The sequence below is a fragment of the Marmota monax genome, unplaced genomic scaffold (genome assembly GCF_021218885.2).
Source record: "Marmota monax isolate L192 unplaced genomic scaffold, Marmota_monax_Labrador192_F-V1.1 WCK01_AAM20220418_F8-fsc00044, whole genome shotgun sequence".
In the NCBI taxonomy this organism is placed as follows: Eukaryota; Metazoa; Chordata; class Mammalia; order Rodentia; family Sciuridae; genus Marmota; species Marmota monax.
In genome coordinates this window covers 14834810-14852261 of record NW_026695198.1, presented here as the reverse complement: position 1 = coordinate 14852261, position 17452 = coordinate 14834810, and the positions used below count along the sequence as shown (strand labels likewise).

The 17452-nt window shown below is 33.7% G+C and overlaps 1 protein-coding gene across 3 annotated transcripts in view; it reads right to left on the bottom strand.

Annotated features, from left to right (window-relative positions):
• Positions 1-17452, bottom strand: part of Arfgef1 (ADP ribosylation factor guanine nucleotide exchange factor 1) — a 108166-nt gene that overhangs the window by 34073 nt on the left and 56641 nt on the right. For 2 of the 3 annotated variants that reach the window (XM_046428527.2, XM_046428529.2), the window contains exons 14-19: positions 16356-16572; positions 7741-7852; positions 7161-7366; positions 6804-6888; positions 3017-3188; positions 930-1081 (exon numbers count right to left, since the gene is read on the bottom strand). In XM_046428527.2, the coding sequence (XP_046284483.1) occupies positions 930-1081; positions 3017-3188; positions 6804-6888; positions 7161-7366; positions 7741-7852; positions 16356-16572 (944 nt within the window). The remainder of the gene's footprint in view (positions 1-929; positions 1082-3016; positions 3189-6803; positions 6889-7160; positions 7367-7740; positions 7853-16355; positions 16573-17452) is intronic. The other variant, XM_046428528.2, reaches the window with a different exon arrangement.

Below are 17452 nucleotides of genomic sequence, written 5' to 3'. Positions count from 1 at the left end.
CAGAAAAATATAAAATTCTTTACATGGCATGATCACAACCGTTTAAGATAGAAAAGTTGTACATACACAGAATAACAATTTTTTTTTTTCCGAGCAGTAGATTATGGTATCTTTCTTATTTTTTTTAACAATGACAAAAAACACTCTTCCCCTCCCTCCCAAAAAGCTATCTGAAAAGAAAAGCAAAATGAAGGTATAAAATTATTTAAAACAAAACCTCTTAAATATAGAAATCCTATAATTTTTTACTACCTATACATATATAGCTAGAATTAGAATGATAACTTGAATTATGATCTTCAGTCTCCACAGAGGATCTTAGCAGACTGTCTTATGAACTGGAACACTTCACTCACTTTAGCTTTTCAAAATTAACTGATTCTGCTCTACTTCTCTATAACTCTTATGATGTACTGCTTACTCATTTTGGAATTTGGAGAAAGGTCAGAATAGGAGGATTAAGAAGTAAAGGGAAATCAAACTGCAAAGAACCAATAGACATTAGTCTTACTAAATCAAACCACAAACACAAATAACATTCTCTTCTGATCCTTAACCTACTTTCTGGGCTCCAGGCACACTCAGAACCCTTATATTAGTTCACGGGCTAGAAGCATTGAGAGAGCAAGAGCCACAGCATCACTTTGAAATCTGAGTTTAACTCCAAAGGTTTCAGTCCAACTCACTTAGAGAAAAACAAGCCAAGGATTAACGACCATTCTCCAAAAGCTTTCTAATTCCTAGGATCATGTGCCTATTAATTTCTTATAGTGCATAACTCTTCTTGTTTTCTGTAATTTATATCCACTATGCCCTAAAGTAATAGGCAATAGCTTCCAGGTCAAATGTGCTATTTTTTTCTTAAAAATATGCTGGAAAAAATTATATAAAAATGTATATTGCAATCAAAAATTACTAGTAATTCTAACCTTAAACATAGGCCTCACGTGCTCCAAATGTGTTGCACTTGTAAAAGGTGCCTGAACATGGCTCACAGCCTCCATGAGTGCTTTAGCTGTCTTGGCCATCTGTTCCATTTCTAAGTTATACAGAAGTCTTCTTTGTTTTTCACTGGCTACATCTGAAACAATAAACAAAACTGGCATTCAATAAAGCATTTAAAATGCTATTTTGATGTTTTATTGCTAAATAAACACTGGTAATTAACACTAAGTAAAAAAGATCCTAAGAAGCCAGACACAAAAAGTCTTATATAATTCAACTTACATGAAATATCCAGAATAGGTAAATCCATAGAAACAGAAAGTGGGCTGGTATTTGCCAGGGTCTAGAGGGAAAGGGAACAGGGGAATAACTGTGTAATGGATTCAGGGCTTTATTTTGGGGTAATGAAACATACGGATCTAGACAGAGGTAGTGACTGTACAACATTGTAAATTACTAAATGTCAATAGAAATGTTCATTTTAAAATGGTGAACAATTTTAGGAGTAAGTGAAAAATCTACAAAAAGGAGAATAAGAGCAGGTGAGTTGTTACAATGAAAATGTTAGAGTAACAATCTAAATGTGAGATAGGAGAACTGCAGAAAATAGGAAAGAGCAATGGGATTCTTGTACTTCATGTGTTTAAAAGATGTTCTGAGTTAGCAAGAAAACACTGGCCCTAACACTCCTAGGTAATTTTTTTTTAATTTATTTTTTAGTTTTAGGTGGATACAATATCTTTATTTTTATGTGGTGCTGAGGATTGAACCCAGTGCTTCATGCATGCTAGATGAGCACTCTACCACTGAGCCACAACCCCAGCCCCCTCTCGAAGGTAATTTTATTGTTTTTTGCACATCACTGTTTCCTTACATTTCTTATGAACTTCCTACCATCACAGACAAAAGAGGCCAAAAAAACAGGAATTCAAGTATAACATAGGAGGAAGAAATTAAATAGATAATAGGCATCTTACTCAAGTGTAAAAATACAGGCTTGATTAATATATTTAATGTTATAAGCAGAGATTAAATAACACTACCAACCAGAGTAGGAGCCAAGGATGAACTAGTTTAAGACTTGGCTTTGCCACTTAACTTCTCTGTGTTTTAAGGACAGAGACTGAATAAAAGTTTTTATACTATAGTCAGCTCATAGATTCTGATTCTTTTTCCTGATCTCTCTGGACACAATTTTCCTCATCTCTAAAGTGAGGATAAATTTACTAAAATTCCATAGATAAGTTATATTCTTTCTGACATTATTTCCCTAGCCTCTGATCCCATAATCCAACTTTTAGAAATAGACAAAGCATAAGGACCTCACTGCTTCTTTCTTGTTAGCAGGTTTGCTACTATAATCTGTTCAAGCTTGAGATTTCACTTCCAAGTAGAAATAATCAGCAAGGTAGGAATCCTCTTTTCTCTCTAAATATTGTGAGTATATTCTTGAACCATTACCCTAAAAGGCCGAGGAATGTCCTGTAGATGATAGCTCTAATTTAATCACCACAGTCTGCATGTACATAGTGTTTAGACCAGAACTAGGCCCACCATTGGCTGGTTAGATCTAGGGACTCAACAGTGGCATAATTTGTAGATTGAGGTACTCATTTCCAATTTCAGTGATCCTAACCTTCCCCACCTCTTCTAGTCACTGCTACTTTCACCTTTCATTTATGTTTAATGATGGGTATAAAGACAGTTACACTGCTTACAGATGAAAAGAAGGCAGAAAATAAGACAGAGTTGATGTTTTATGTGGGGTGGTCTAACCAATCTCTCTGGCCTCCAAATTCTTGCTGAGATTAACTGCTAAACAAGTACACATAAAATGCACATTAACGTGCAATTATTTAGTGTTTTCCATTAATCATTGGTCAGTGTTCCTTCTTCAAAATATGGGAAACATACAATCATATCACCAAACTGTATATAATACTTCTTGTCAAAACATAGTTCTATCCCAAAGTTATATGGGGTTACTTTATTTTAAATCAAGTAATAAACTCTTATGAACCCATGTTTTTCCCCTTGTACACACCAGGATTCAACTGATTCAGATACTTACTTTGTTTACTTGATTTTGTAGGGATTGTTAGTTCTTTTGTTTCTTTCATGGATATCTTTTTCCCAGCTATTTCATTATAGATGGCTGACAGATACTCTTCAGGAAGGTCTTTACTGTCATTAATACCTCTATTCATTTTAATGTACTGTTCCTTTGTCATTTTGTTTTTAACCTAGATAGGAAAAACCATTATATTCCCTAAAATTAACATAAAAAATTCACTCATTTTTTAGCAAACTGAATATTTAGGAAATTTTATAAATACCCTGATGACTGAAAGTAGAAAACATTCAACAAAACATACCTTTAAAAAAAGGAAGTCATAAAAAATGAATATAGAAAAGACCCATTTTTTGGCATATAAGAATTCACCTTGCTCTGAAATAGACATGAGTATTTGATGAGGGAGACTAGAATGAATGAAGTTATTTGTTTTAGCCTAAGATTTAAGAGCTCTCTTTTAGAAACACAATTATTTGAAACACAGAATCAAAAAGATTCAAATATTACTGCAGAAAAACAAACATTTTGCCAATGAATTAAAAGCTGATTTTCTAAAACAGCAGACGCAAAAATAACTATGCAGTTGAAATTTGTTTAAAATCAGATAACATTCTGAGAGATTATGGCAACTGAATAATAGTATGTGATCTAAGTATCCTTCTAAATGTTTTGTCTTATCTAAGAATATTCTGAAGGCCGGGCGCAGTGGTGCACAAATAATCCCAGTGGCTTGGAAGGTTGAGGCAGGAGGATCACGAGTTCAAAGCTAGCCTCAGCAAAAGCGAGGTGCTAAGCAACTCAGTGAGACTCTGTCTCTAAATAAAATATAAAACAGCTGGGGATATGGCTCAGTGGTCGAGTGCACCCCTGAGTTTAATCCCTGGTATCCACCCCCCGCCCGCCAAAAATATTCTGAATAGGAATGTTTTACTTAAATAAATTGAGGAGTACTAATTTATAATTTCTAAAATGGCAGCTCCATCACCAAACCTGGGAATTGATTTAGCAAAAATGTCCATACTATATCTCCAGAAATTCAGATAGACAAAGCCCAGAAATCTTATGTTATCTCTGAAGAAATATTTAATAAGATATATTCCTACTACCTTCTATAAAGAATTAAAAGTAATTCTAAAGATAAAGCTCTTATAAATCTGCATAAATGTTCTCAGAACAATAAGGTGCAGGATATAACTCGGGTATATATACTTATTTAAGTTCACATTATTTTGCAAGTAAAATCCTTCCAATGTGTCAGAAAAGCACTGGTAGGAGTGCTTTTCCTATGAAACTGTAGAAATATTACCATGGAACTTACTATTAATGGAATAAAGACCTAGAATATTATAACTTTAAAAAAATCATCTTAAGTCACGACATTAAAAAATATGAATATAAGCAAGGCATTTCCCCGAAATTCTGACAGATGTATTTTTTAAAAAGACATTTGAGAATAACAAAACTGTCAAGAAAAAGATAAAGAAAAATAAAAATCACCTGGAAATTTTGAGTATGGTAAAACATTTTAGCAAATTTTAAATATGGCAAAATATCTGTTCATTTGGGTATGAGTAGAATCCCACTATGGCACACTTCTGCTGTGGTAGAATTCTGGAAGCAGCGTAAAACATTATTCTACTTTTTTCTCCTGACATCTTTTATGGAATGCTCCACTCTTGAATTTTATTCTGATATACCTGAATTACTTCAGTGTTTAAATCATGCAAAGCTGGTCAATACTACTGGTGAACATTAATGTAAAAACATTCAAATATGTTTTAACTATACTGCAATTAAAAAAAAACCTTCTCTGATGTGTATTATATACAAAAGGTAGCCTAACCACAAATATTTTAGGTGAATAAGGTAGATAAATAACTTGCTAAAATTCACCTATATTTGAACTTTGGAAAAACTAACATTGAGAAAAACTGGTTTTATGGAACTCCTTTTATGTTATCTGTATTTTTAAAAAATGATGTTACTTGTTATGGTTCATAAATCACCTGGGGCCAAGATTTTGAGTTCAATTTTTTAACAGACTACTTAGCTTCACAGGAACTTGTATGCACATCATCACTTGGATACTAGGTCTGATAAGGAACAGTTCGAGATTGCTACCACTAAGCTAGAACACCAAGCATATTTCATGGATAAATCTCTTGCCCTAAAGACAAAACACCATTAAGATAATGTTCCCTAACTGGTATGTGTTCAACGACTCTAACAATCTGAGTATTTATCAAAACATATAAAAGGAGTTTTTAACATTTTTTCTAAATAACATGAATATCCACACACACTTAGGAAGATATATAGCATGGTTGTATATGATGTTGCTTATATTTATAAAACCAAATGTCTTTAAAATAATAATCTTCTAAAAATAAAGATTTGTAAGTCCAGGTTATAATTTCTATTGTAAGACTGAAAACTTTGATAATAATAACATCTAAATAAATCATTATCTATGGATTGCCTTTCATCATGGAAAAAAGTAGTCACACTGGATAATAAAAACCCTGAAGATAAGCTGCTTTGACTACAATTTGAACAATATGCCACAACAAATGTTAAATGATCACAATCTTAACTACATATAATTTTAAAAAAGCTAATTAAAACCAAGTTAATCTTGAATATAAAACCAAGTCAATCTCCAAATCCTGAATGTACTATCTGCTATCACAAGCTTTGGTTTATTCTTCAAATATAGGTAGCAATCTCGAACTTAATGGTGTTTTGTCTTTAGGACAAGAGATGGCACATCCACAGTTTTTCAGTTCTGGTGTTTAAAACAGGAATAACATCATATATACTCCTTCTGCCTTATGTTAATAGATACTTTCCATATGGACCCAATCTTCAATATCTCTGAACACCCCCCCCAAAAAATCCCTGTACTGCAAAGTTTAATCTCAAACTGCAAATAAATTTTAATTGTTCTAATACATGTCAGATTAATATGAACATAATTTAATAATTTAATTTACATCCAAAGACTAATAAGTTTCATTAGATACCCATCCCTAGAAGTACTAAGAAATTCTTGCAAATAATCTATAAAGATAATTTTACCTAAGGATATCAAAGTATGGTTTCAGAATACTAGACACTTTAAAAATAACTTTTTTGAAAAGTGGGTAATATTTAAGAAGGAATTATGAATTTGATGTGGTAAATGAAATTTGAACATTTCCCAGAGGTCTGATCAATTTTAAAAATAATACTAATATTTTAGGTGTGATGGTATTGTGGTTATGGTTTAAATATAATATTTCTCTTTTAGAGATACACACTGAAATAAATACAGATGTAATAATATCTGGATTCACCTCAAATTTACTTGGGGGAAGTAAGGGATGTAGCTAGAAGACTGACCATAAATTGGTAACTATGAAGGCCACAGATCTTTCTACTGTTTAAGTTTGAAGTTTTTTTTAAAAAAGATGGTTATGTAAAGTGCTTTCTCATATTGCAACAAGTACACACAAGCAACTTATAAACATCTTTTTAGATTAAAATTTACCTTAAAACTGTTCAAAAATTGTCAATTATGAGAATGATAAATAGATATATTTTGCATATACTCAAAATTCTACTTAGAATTATTCATAGGGATTGCTTTTGTAAAATGTATGCCTACTCTAACTAAAAATACCAATTTGGTAACCAACCAGTTTTACTATATAACATTAAAATTTCAACTAGTGCTTAACTGAGTTGAAAATAATATATTGAATTTTTACTACTTATTGTAAAATTGATGAGGAAGAAAACATACCTGTGGACTATGAAGGTCTGTGGTCAACATGATAATTGAGTAAGCCAAAACATAAGCAGTATCTGCACTAGCAAAAAGGGTTTGTCTGGAAAAATAAATGCATATATTATTATAAACTTTATTGTTTCATAGTTTAAATAAGTCATCTCAAACCAAAAGCACTTTAAATTTTCTTAGAATTTATGTTGTACCTCATATTACAATTTTTTATGAATGTGACTTATTACTTCTAGATAGTAGATAATATAAATTCTCTTGAGGACAGGGGATTATGTCCTATTATCTCTGAAACCCTGATCCTCCCTAGCACACTATCATGGATATAGTTCACAAAAGAAACATCAGAATCTTACTTACCCTTGGTTACATTCTAGGTATCTTGCAGCAAATTTTTCCATTAATCGATCAATTTTTTGAGCTTCTCCTGGAAGACGGAATCCTTCCAGAAACATGCGAAGGGCTGAAACGAAGTCCTTTCCTGAAAAGTCATGTTGGTCCACATATGCATACATGACTTCTTTATTAAATTTATCATTATCTCCCAGGAACTCACCCACTTGAGTCTAACATAAAAACAAAAGATAGAAATTGATATTCTAATAGTACATTGCATTCGCCTCACAGCCTCTTAAAAAGAAGAAAAATCTGTAATATCCACAGGTTTTTAACTACCAGGTTAACAATTTTAAACATAAAATTAAAAGTTAAATGTGCTCAATGTGGTTTTTTTTTAAAAAAAAATCAAGACATTGTATCTTTAGAAAATACAAAAATCAAAATTTATGTTATATTTATATATTTAGATAAACATACATTATCCAGGTTATTCTTTAGGTTTTATTACATATTTAGGAATGCATTTTAAAGGTTCCATAGTATGTTTTAATAATTTAAAAAGAATTTTGCAGAAAAAAAAGAAATAAAATGGTATTCTTACAGAGTCTAATCTTTCCTCTTGATGTAAGAATTGGGCAATATCTTCAGGTGTGGTGCCAAGCATCCCTTGTTCTTGGAGGTACTGTATTCCTCTCTTTGGTTTCTTATTAAATCTAGATGATGTTAATGTTAACAGAAACATTAAAAACAAAACCATTTGTAATTCTTGAAAAGAGGATCTGAAAATACAATAAATTAGTTTTCTAATAGTACTTAGAACACAGGATCTTAAATAAGATCATCATTTGTACCTGGATGTACAAAAATACTACATTTTACCAAGTTTTATTCGCTTTTTTTCTTAGAAAAGAGCCTCACATGAGCTGGGTGTGGTGGTACACATGTGTAATCCCAGTGACAGGGAAGGCTACAGCAGAAGGATCCCTAGTTCAAGACTAGCCTTAGTAATTTAATGGAACCTGGTCTCAAAGTGAAAAATAAAAAGGACTGGAGCTGTATAGGTCAGTGGTAAAGTGAATTCAACTGCCAGTCAAAAAGAACCAGAATAAAAAGAAGCCTCACAAGGAAGGCCTTCTTTATCACTGATCCAGGTCATTTCACAGACATTTTATTGTAAGATGGTATATTTCTTGATTCATAACAACAGTGGTTAGAGACAATGCCACACAGTAGATGGACTGATAAGAATGTGAATACTAAGTATCACAGACTTTTGAATATACATTTTCCCTTAATCTTCAAGTAGCCTTGGCTTATCTGTTCAAATTCATTAGAATGGCACACAAAACCTTTCTCAAATATAGACTAGTTCTGGACTCTGGATATAGCTCAGTTGGTAGAGTTCGAGCCTAGCATGCACAAGGCCCTGGGTTCAATCCCCAGCACCACCAAAACAAAACAATTTGTTCTAGTTCATCTCTCACTCCCCTTCTCTCACCTGCTCCTATATGTCCTACTGTATTCCCTAAATATAATGTAGCTGTAGAGACTATTTCTCTACATGATCTTTATCAGATCCACTCATAGGGGAACTCCCCCATATGCTTCAAGAGTTAACTCAAATGTCACTAACAAATTTTCTTCCTACTTTTTTACACTAATGCCTCATCACCTGTCACCTGGGTTACTGCAAGAGTTCTTAAATGATCTCCCTATGTCTTGTTTTGCCCACATTCTAGTCTATCCTTTCAGGCTGCTGCAAAGTCATCTTTTCAAACAGAAATCTGATGATGCCACTCCTCTGTTTAAAACCCTTATCAGCATGCCAGTGTCAAAGGAAACAAGACAAAAACCCCCTTTTCATGGAGAATAAGGCCTTCTATAATCCAGATTCAACTCTAATCTTACCTCCTGCCACTCTCCCTCATCCTGCCCTGACATACTGAACAAGAATCCTCAAATGTCCTCCCTCTCCTTTGGTGCTGGTGCACAAGCCATTCTATTTGTCTGTAATGTTCTTCCCTATTCTGTCTTAATGATTCCCCTGTTGAGTTCTAATTCAAACACAGCCACTGTGTTAATTAAAAGCAAACATTTTTCATTGAGATAAAACACAATCCCCACTTTCCAGAAGCTCTCACTCTAATGAAAGAAAACACAATTTTAAAAATAGAACAAATAGGATGTATTCATGAAATAAGAACACAACATGGAAGAGGTGACCAATAACTGAGATGTTCACAATATTTTCTTGTGGAAGGTGATTCTAGCACTGGATTTTGAAGAATGATTACAACTTTTATAAGGAGTAAGAGATACATCCCAGAAAAAAAAAGAAGCCATACTCATATGTAAAACCATAAAACAGCATGATACAGTAATAAATAGCTCTGCATTTTTGGAACTAAGTGAGATAGAGAATTGACAGGAAATAAAGTTTGGCACCGTGCAGCTCCAAATCCTGAAGGTACTATCTGCTATCGCAAGCTTTGGTTTATTCTTTAAGAACAAGCAAAATGAAAACAAAAATTTTCATTTGAGAAAGATTATTCTAGTACAGTTGAGAAAAGCCTAAAGCATGAAAAAGAAAAAAAAAAAACTAAGTCGATGAAAAGGTTATACTAGTCAAGGCGAAAACTGGAAGTGGTCTGACTCCAAAGGATAGCTTGTGGAAGAGAGAGAAAGAATGGATTGCAGAGATATTCAGGAAGTAGAATGGACAGAACCTACATAGTGAATATTAGATTTAAGAGTAAGGGGAAACTTAAAGCTAACTCTCAGGATTCTAATTTATAAATTTAGTAGCATGCTCGAGTCATTAGCCTAAATGACAAAATAGGAATTTTTGTCTTTTTGTTTGGGATAAGAGTATCAAGGTGTTGACTATGGTGAGACTGACCAATTTGGTCATATATATGCTGGGCATAAGAAATTATGCAATATCCAGTGGAGATCCAAACAGGCTAGTAGAGAAATGAGTCTTGGATCTCCGTAGAGGTATGTATGTTAAAAATTAACACTTGGGAGTTGTGAGATATTAGCACACAGATATTAACTAAAGTTATGAAAAAGAACATAATCACTTAAGACACAAAACAAGAAAGAAATGGGCTGAAGGACAGAACTATGGTAATGTTTATAAATATTCAAGAAAAAATAACCCATAACAAGACTAAGATGAGGTGGTCAGAAAGGCAGGAGGCAAAGAGGATACAGTGGTATCAGGAAAGGAGTATACATACTGGAAACATAGCTCCATAAAAGCATCTTTGTATGGCTATATGATAGTGAAAAAAAATAAAGTGGCTGAGAGGACTGGTGGCTATGGAAATTCCCCTTTGAAGCCCTGTGCTATGCTTAACTACTCCCTCTCACTCTTCGAGACTTCAAATAGAGCTGGCTTCCCTTGGCAACACTTTGAATAACACTCTACTAATACAGGCCTTATATAGTTACTCTTAAAAATTATATACTTTGCCTATATTTGGACTATAATCTTGAACACAAGGACCAGTGCATTCCAGTGCTTGGCAAATAATCTCAAGTACCAAATATATGTTTGCTTGGTGACCAACAGAATTTCAATATACATAGTTGTTTATATACTTGACAGTGAGCTCCTCAGAAAGAAAGGCTAACTCATTCATCTAGTATCCCTGAGAGTTTGCATAATATCAGAAACAGATGGGACTTAGATAAATATAGACTAAACAATTAAAAAGAATGAAGTACTGATGACTATTTCCTGAGGCCATTTTATAAGATTTTATAATTTTATAACAAAGACTATGTGCATGTTTTCTCAATTTTTTCCTAATTAAAACCCATACCATACATAACTTTGAAGTAATTATATTTTTAGAGTTCTACTCTTTTGAGAAAATAGGTGGATGACAAGAGGTTTGGAAAAAATATTATGGGATAGGGGGTTACAGGAGATTGAACCCAGGCTTAACCACTGAGCCACATTCCTACCCTTTTTCATTTTTTAATTTTGAGACAGGCCCTCACTAAGTTACTTAGGGCCTTGCTAAGTTGCTGAGGCTGGCTTTGAACTTGCAGTCCTCCTGCCTCAGCCTCCCAAATCACTGGGATTACAAGGATGTGCTACACCTGGCTTGGAAAGTATTTTTAAACTTACTGTTGAAAAATAGCATAAACTTTACAGCAAAAGTTTCTTTATGAAATTTGTTCAATAGAACAAAATATTACATTACATATATTACTGATATTTAATGTAAGAATTGCATTCATGAAAGGATTTTCTAGAACTAAGTTGTCATTTTTTTTCCAAGAAATGTATTGTATTTCAAATTATAAATGTTCAAAAATAGCTGTTCTATAAATAGAACACTAGGACATTGCCTGACAAACTCTTAAGTTGTTGCTACTTGGGGGTATTTGTTGACAAGTTGTGACCTGTGTTTCTGTACTCCAAACAATATATTAGACAAAACACTTATTCTGAATGCTTGAGAAAAATTATAAATTCATTAGAGTATATCAGCCTGGTAGAGATTTTTGAAGAAATTTTGACACCTGAAATATATGATATACACACACTACTGCAGAAAGAAAAAAATCAATTTGAAATATTTCAAAGAATCAATTTGAAGTACTTACTGTAAATGAGTTTAAAACATTTTCAGGAATTCTTAATTTTTCAGGTTATCATCAACTAACTTCCATAAGAAACTACTGATCAAATGATGATTTTGGTATATCTACCATCAAAAATGCTATGTCAAGAAACTGTTTTCAGGAGCTAATAAATATCATACATTTTTGCAACAATAATGAATGGCAGAAGAATATTAAAGGTTAAGGTTTTTAAGTTCATCCTTTAATAAATATAATTCTAAAGTCATGCATGAAATTTTGTATCTTTGCAAAATGTTTGTGGTTGAAATGATTATTAGATGTTATAGACACAATTCACTGAAACAATTTATAAGAGGGAAGCTCATAGATTTGGTTATAAATTCTGGGTACTGTGAAGAGTATCAGGATATTCCTTTAACTTTGACTTGTATTATGGGAAAACTGCTCAAGAAGGATCCAATGTTGATTTTTTGCTTGGGAGGTCCTATAAATGCTGAAGTGTCACACTGTATTTTTCAACAATCTGTTCACTGGCTCTGACTTGTTGGTATATCTTAGAAATATTGGATTCCAACTTACAGGCACCATGAGGGAAAATAAAGAAGCATCCTCTGAAACCAACAACATTGATGAAAAAACAAGCAAGGGGGTTGTATGATTACAGATTTGATACAAAGAATGAAATTCTCATTGTAAAAGAGTGAGATAATATTTGGAACCAACTATGATACAGTGAAACCACTTGGCAAAGCTCAATGGTGGAAAAAATACAGAATAAAGTCAATATGCTTCAACCAAAGGTAGTGAGTACCTATTAAAAATTTTCAGTGGCGGTATGGATAAAAATAATTGGCTGGTTTCCAAATAGTCCACTTCCAATAGAGGTAAAAAATGATAATAGTGTTCAGTCACTTGAATAACTGACATGTACTATAAATGCATGGGTTATTCACAGAATTTGTAAAAAAGAGAGATTTCATTAATTTATTGGATTTCAAAGAGACATCTGGTTAGCATACCTAAAACAAAGTTGTGAGAACTCAATAGGAAAAAGAAAGGATAATACTCCCAATCTACTACTGTCTAAGGTAACAAATTTTCATGAGAACTCATATTACTCTCAAACAGCAAGAATAACAATGTCAAAACAAGGCATGTTGTGCAAAACTGACAATATATTGTCAATAATGTTTGAAGTATTTTGCTTCCTTCTACCAAAATTACTCTTGAAAGGGTCATGAAATTCACTTATTTGTGTATCATATTACATATGAAAGAATATCATATTTGCCCAATGTCCCATCTGTAAAACAGCCTATGTGTGTAAAAAATACTATAATGTCCTAGGGTCCTATTTGTAGGACAACCTGTATTTTCATTCTTAATGATAATAAGGGATATATAAGCTCTAGATTATGATTTCCAACCTATTTTAATGTACTTGTGATGATTTTGTTGAAATATCTGCAGAATTAAAATCTCAGGATGTAATAGGTTAACACCAAAAAACAAAAACAAAACACTTAAACATTCACCAAAAGACATTACAAGTATCAGGAAAGAATGCTTTAAAGCAGAAGCAGCAAACTGAGTAAACACACAATGGATTTTTGTTTTTTTAACAGTTTACAATAGCTAGATTTCCACCCCGCCTCTAACTCCCAGTATCGAGGATCAAACCCAGGGCCCCATATATGCTAAGCAGGCACTCTACCACCACAGTATCGAGATTCATTTATTGCATCTCTTTGGGGGAAAAAAAAAAAAATTATCACTATTTGCAGGTGACATGATTCTATACCTAGCAGACCCAAAAGGGTCTACAAAGAAACTATTAGAGCTAATAAATGAATTCAGCAAAGTGGCAGGCTATAAAATCAACAGGCATAAATCAAAGGCATTCCTGTATATCAGTGACAAATCCTCTGAAATGGAAATGAGGACAACCACTCCATTCACAATATCCTCAAAAAAAATAAAATACTTGGGAATCAACCTAACAAAAGAGGTGAAAGACTTATACAATGAAAACTACAGAACCCTAAAGAGAGAAATAGAAGAAGATCTTAGAAGATGGAAAAATATACCCTGTTCATGGATAGGCAGAACTAACATCATCAAAATGGCGATATTACCAAAAGTTCTCTACAGGTTTAATGCAATGCCAATCAAAATCCCAACGGCATTTCTTGTAGAAATAGAGAAAGCAATCATGAAATTCATATGGAAAAACAAAAGGCCCAGAATAGCAAAAACAATGCTAAGCAGGAAGGGTGAATCAGGCGGTATAGCAATACCAGACTTCAAACTATACTACAGAGCAATAGTAACAAAAACAGCATGGTACTGGTACCAAAACAGGCGGGTGGACCAATGGTACAGAATAGAGGACACAGAAACCAATCCACAAAACTACAACTACCTTATATTTGATAAAGGGGCTAAAAGCATGCAATGGAGGAAGGATAGCATCTTCAACAAATGGTGCTGGGAAAACTGGAAATCCATATGCAACAAAATGAAACTGAATCCCTTTCTCTCGCCATGCACAAAAGTGAATTCAAAATGGATCAAGGAGCTTGATATCAAATCAGAGACACGCCGTCTGATAGAAGAAAAAGTTGGCTACGATCTACATACTGTGGGGTCGGGCTCCAAATTCCTCAATAGGACACCCATAGCACAAAAGTTAATAACTAGAATCAACAAATGGGACTTACTCAAACTAAAAAGTTTTTTCTCAGCAAAAGAAACAATAAGAGAGGTAAATAGAGAGCCTACATCCTGGGAACAAATCTTTACTCCTCACACTTCAGATAGAGCCCTAATATCCAGAGTATACAAAGAACTCAAAAAATTAGACAATAAGAGAACAAACAACCCAATCAACAAATGGGCCAAGGACCTGAACAGACACTTCTCAGAGGAGGACATACAATCAATCAACAAGTACATGAAAAAATGCTCACCATCTCTAGCAGTCAGAGAAATGCAAATCAAAACCACCCTAAGATACCATCTCACTCCAGTTAGATTGGCAGCCATTATGAAGTCAAACAACAACAAGTGCTGGCGAGGATGTGGGGAAAAGGGTACACTTGTACATTGCTGGTGGGACTGCAAATTGGTGCAGCCAATTTGGAAAGCAGTATGGAGATTTCTTGGAAAGCTGGGAATGGAGCCACCATTTGACCCAGCTATTCCCCTTCTTGGTCTATTCCCTAAAGACCTAAAAAGAGCATGCTACAGGGACACTGCTACATCGATGTTCATAGCAGCACAATTCACAATAGCTAGACTGTGGAACCAACCTAGATGCCCTTCAATGGATGAATGGATAAAAAAAATGTGGCATTTATACACAATGGAGTATTACTCTGCATTAAAAAATGACAAAATCATAGAATTTACAGGGAAATGGATGGCATTAGAGCAGATTATGCTAAGTGAAGCTAGCCAATCCCTAAAAAACAAATGCCAAATGTCTTCTTTGATATAAGGAGAGTAACTAAGAACAGAGTAGGGTCGAAGAGCAGGAGAAGAAGATTAACATTAAACAGGGATGAGAGGTGGGAGGGAAAGGGAGAGAGATGGGAAAATGCATGGAAATGGAAGGAGACCCTCAGAGTTATACAAAAGTACATACAAGAGGAAGTGAGGGGAAGGGGAAAAATAATATAAGGGGGACAAACGAATGTCAGTAGAGGGAGCAGAGAGAGAAGAGGGGAGGGGAGGGGAGGGGAGGGGAGGGGAGGGGAGGGGAGGGGGGATAGTAGAGGATAGGAAAGGCAGCAGAATACAACAGACACTAGTATGGCAATATGTAAATCAATGGATGTGTAACTGATGTGATTCTGCAATCTGTATATGGGGTAAAAATGGGAGCTCATAACCCACTTGAATCAAATTGTGAAATATGATATATCAAGAACTATGTAATGTTTTGAACAGCCAACAATAAAAAATTAAAAAAAAAAAAAAAAAAAAAAAAAAAAAAAAGCGGGCACTAAAAAGAAGGCAGGCTACATGGTAGTAAAGGAAATAGTCTAGAAGCAGGCTGATATCACAAAACTTAGCAGGAAAACTGATTTCATGAGATCAAGGTCTGGTACACTGGATGAAAAGGGAGATGATTATCTTATTAACATAAAAAAATAAAATCAATGACAAGATCATATCCCTAATAAGAGCAATATGCTTATAACACAACTAGAGGAAATATAAAACCTATAAAGAAGCAATGTTAATTATTAGAGGCTTAGTATTTAAAACTTTTTTGAGTTATCATCTGATTAGGAAATATAATGGCAGGTGTCATAACCAAGTTAAATGAATAAGGCAAAACTGAACAGATGAAGTTCATTTAATCTATATGATAAGAGGGGCTGGACTGGGTATTATGAGTCTGTTTGGGCTAGAATGGCATGAATTTGGGGAGCTAAATAAGGAGTCATTAGAATTCTTGGATCTAAGAGAACAATCCCCCATTTTACTCACTGAAAGTCAAAATAAGAAAGGAATAAAAAGTCATGAGTGGTTGAAAAGAAACCTAGAGCAGAGGTGGTACAATTCTAGAATTATTAGTAACATTTTTCCTTAAAATTTGACACTTACAAATCTATTCCTTGTTCTATTATTTCTTTTTGTTGCTTTAGGACCTCAAATTGTTCTGGATTATCAGTGCCAGACATCTGTGTACTGTAGCTGCCTATGCCTGATGATGATGTTGACTCCAGGGAGTTTAAACTTCCATATCTGTTTATAGTTTCAGGGTGTTTAATTTCACTCATCTCTTGCTCTGAGGGTTTTTCCTGACCTGTAAGAAGAAAAACTGATTGAACAGCAATAATTAATAATAAAAAAGAACTATTATAACAGTATACTAAAATAAAAGCTTTAAGAATGTAGTCTCAAAATATTTTATTGTACTGTAGACCTTAGTAACCTCAGTACAAGATCCTTTTTCTTTCCTTACAAAGTCAAGAGGTTTCATCTTTTCACTTTACGGCTTCTCTTTGGCATATCTCAACTGTCAGAATCATACTCTGATGTTTTGGGGCCATTAAGTAAAATAAGGGTTACTTGAATACAAGCATTTCAATACCATGACAGTTGATCTGAGAACTGAGAAGGCTACTAAGAGACAAGTGGATTGGTGGCACATAGAGAATAAATGCTGAACAAAACGATGACTCATGTCCCAAGCAGGATGGAGGAAGAGTTCATCATAAATTGTGGTTGACCTCAGATAACTGAAATCATGGAAAGTGAAACCACTGTGGGGTGGGATTACTGCTATATTTGTCCAAGAAAAAAAATGTGAAAGAAAAAATGAATTTTACAATAAGGTAATGTATTTCAATGTTGTTTAGATAACTATTTATTACAAATAAATTATAGTGGTACTAAAATAAACAATATATTTAACATTAAAACATTTGCACAGATACAATTTGCACCATTAGCAGGGATTTGTTTTGAAGCTGCAGTGTTTTATATACACTACAGTTTTGCTCTCAGCTCATGCCTCATAAGGAATAGTTTTCCTTACAGGACTCTTGGCTAAGATAACATTAGGGTAGCCTTTCAAGCTCTGACATTTTCTCTGAGTGATCATGAACATCAAACATAGATGAACAACTCAACCTTTTTTAGGTTCTTTTTATAATTATAACAAAGCCATGTAAATATGTTTTGTTTTGTATAATATT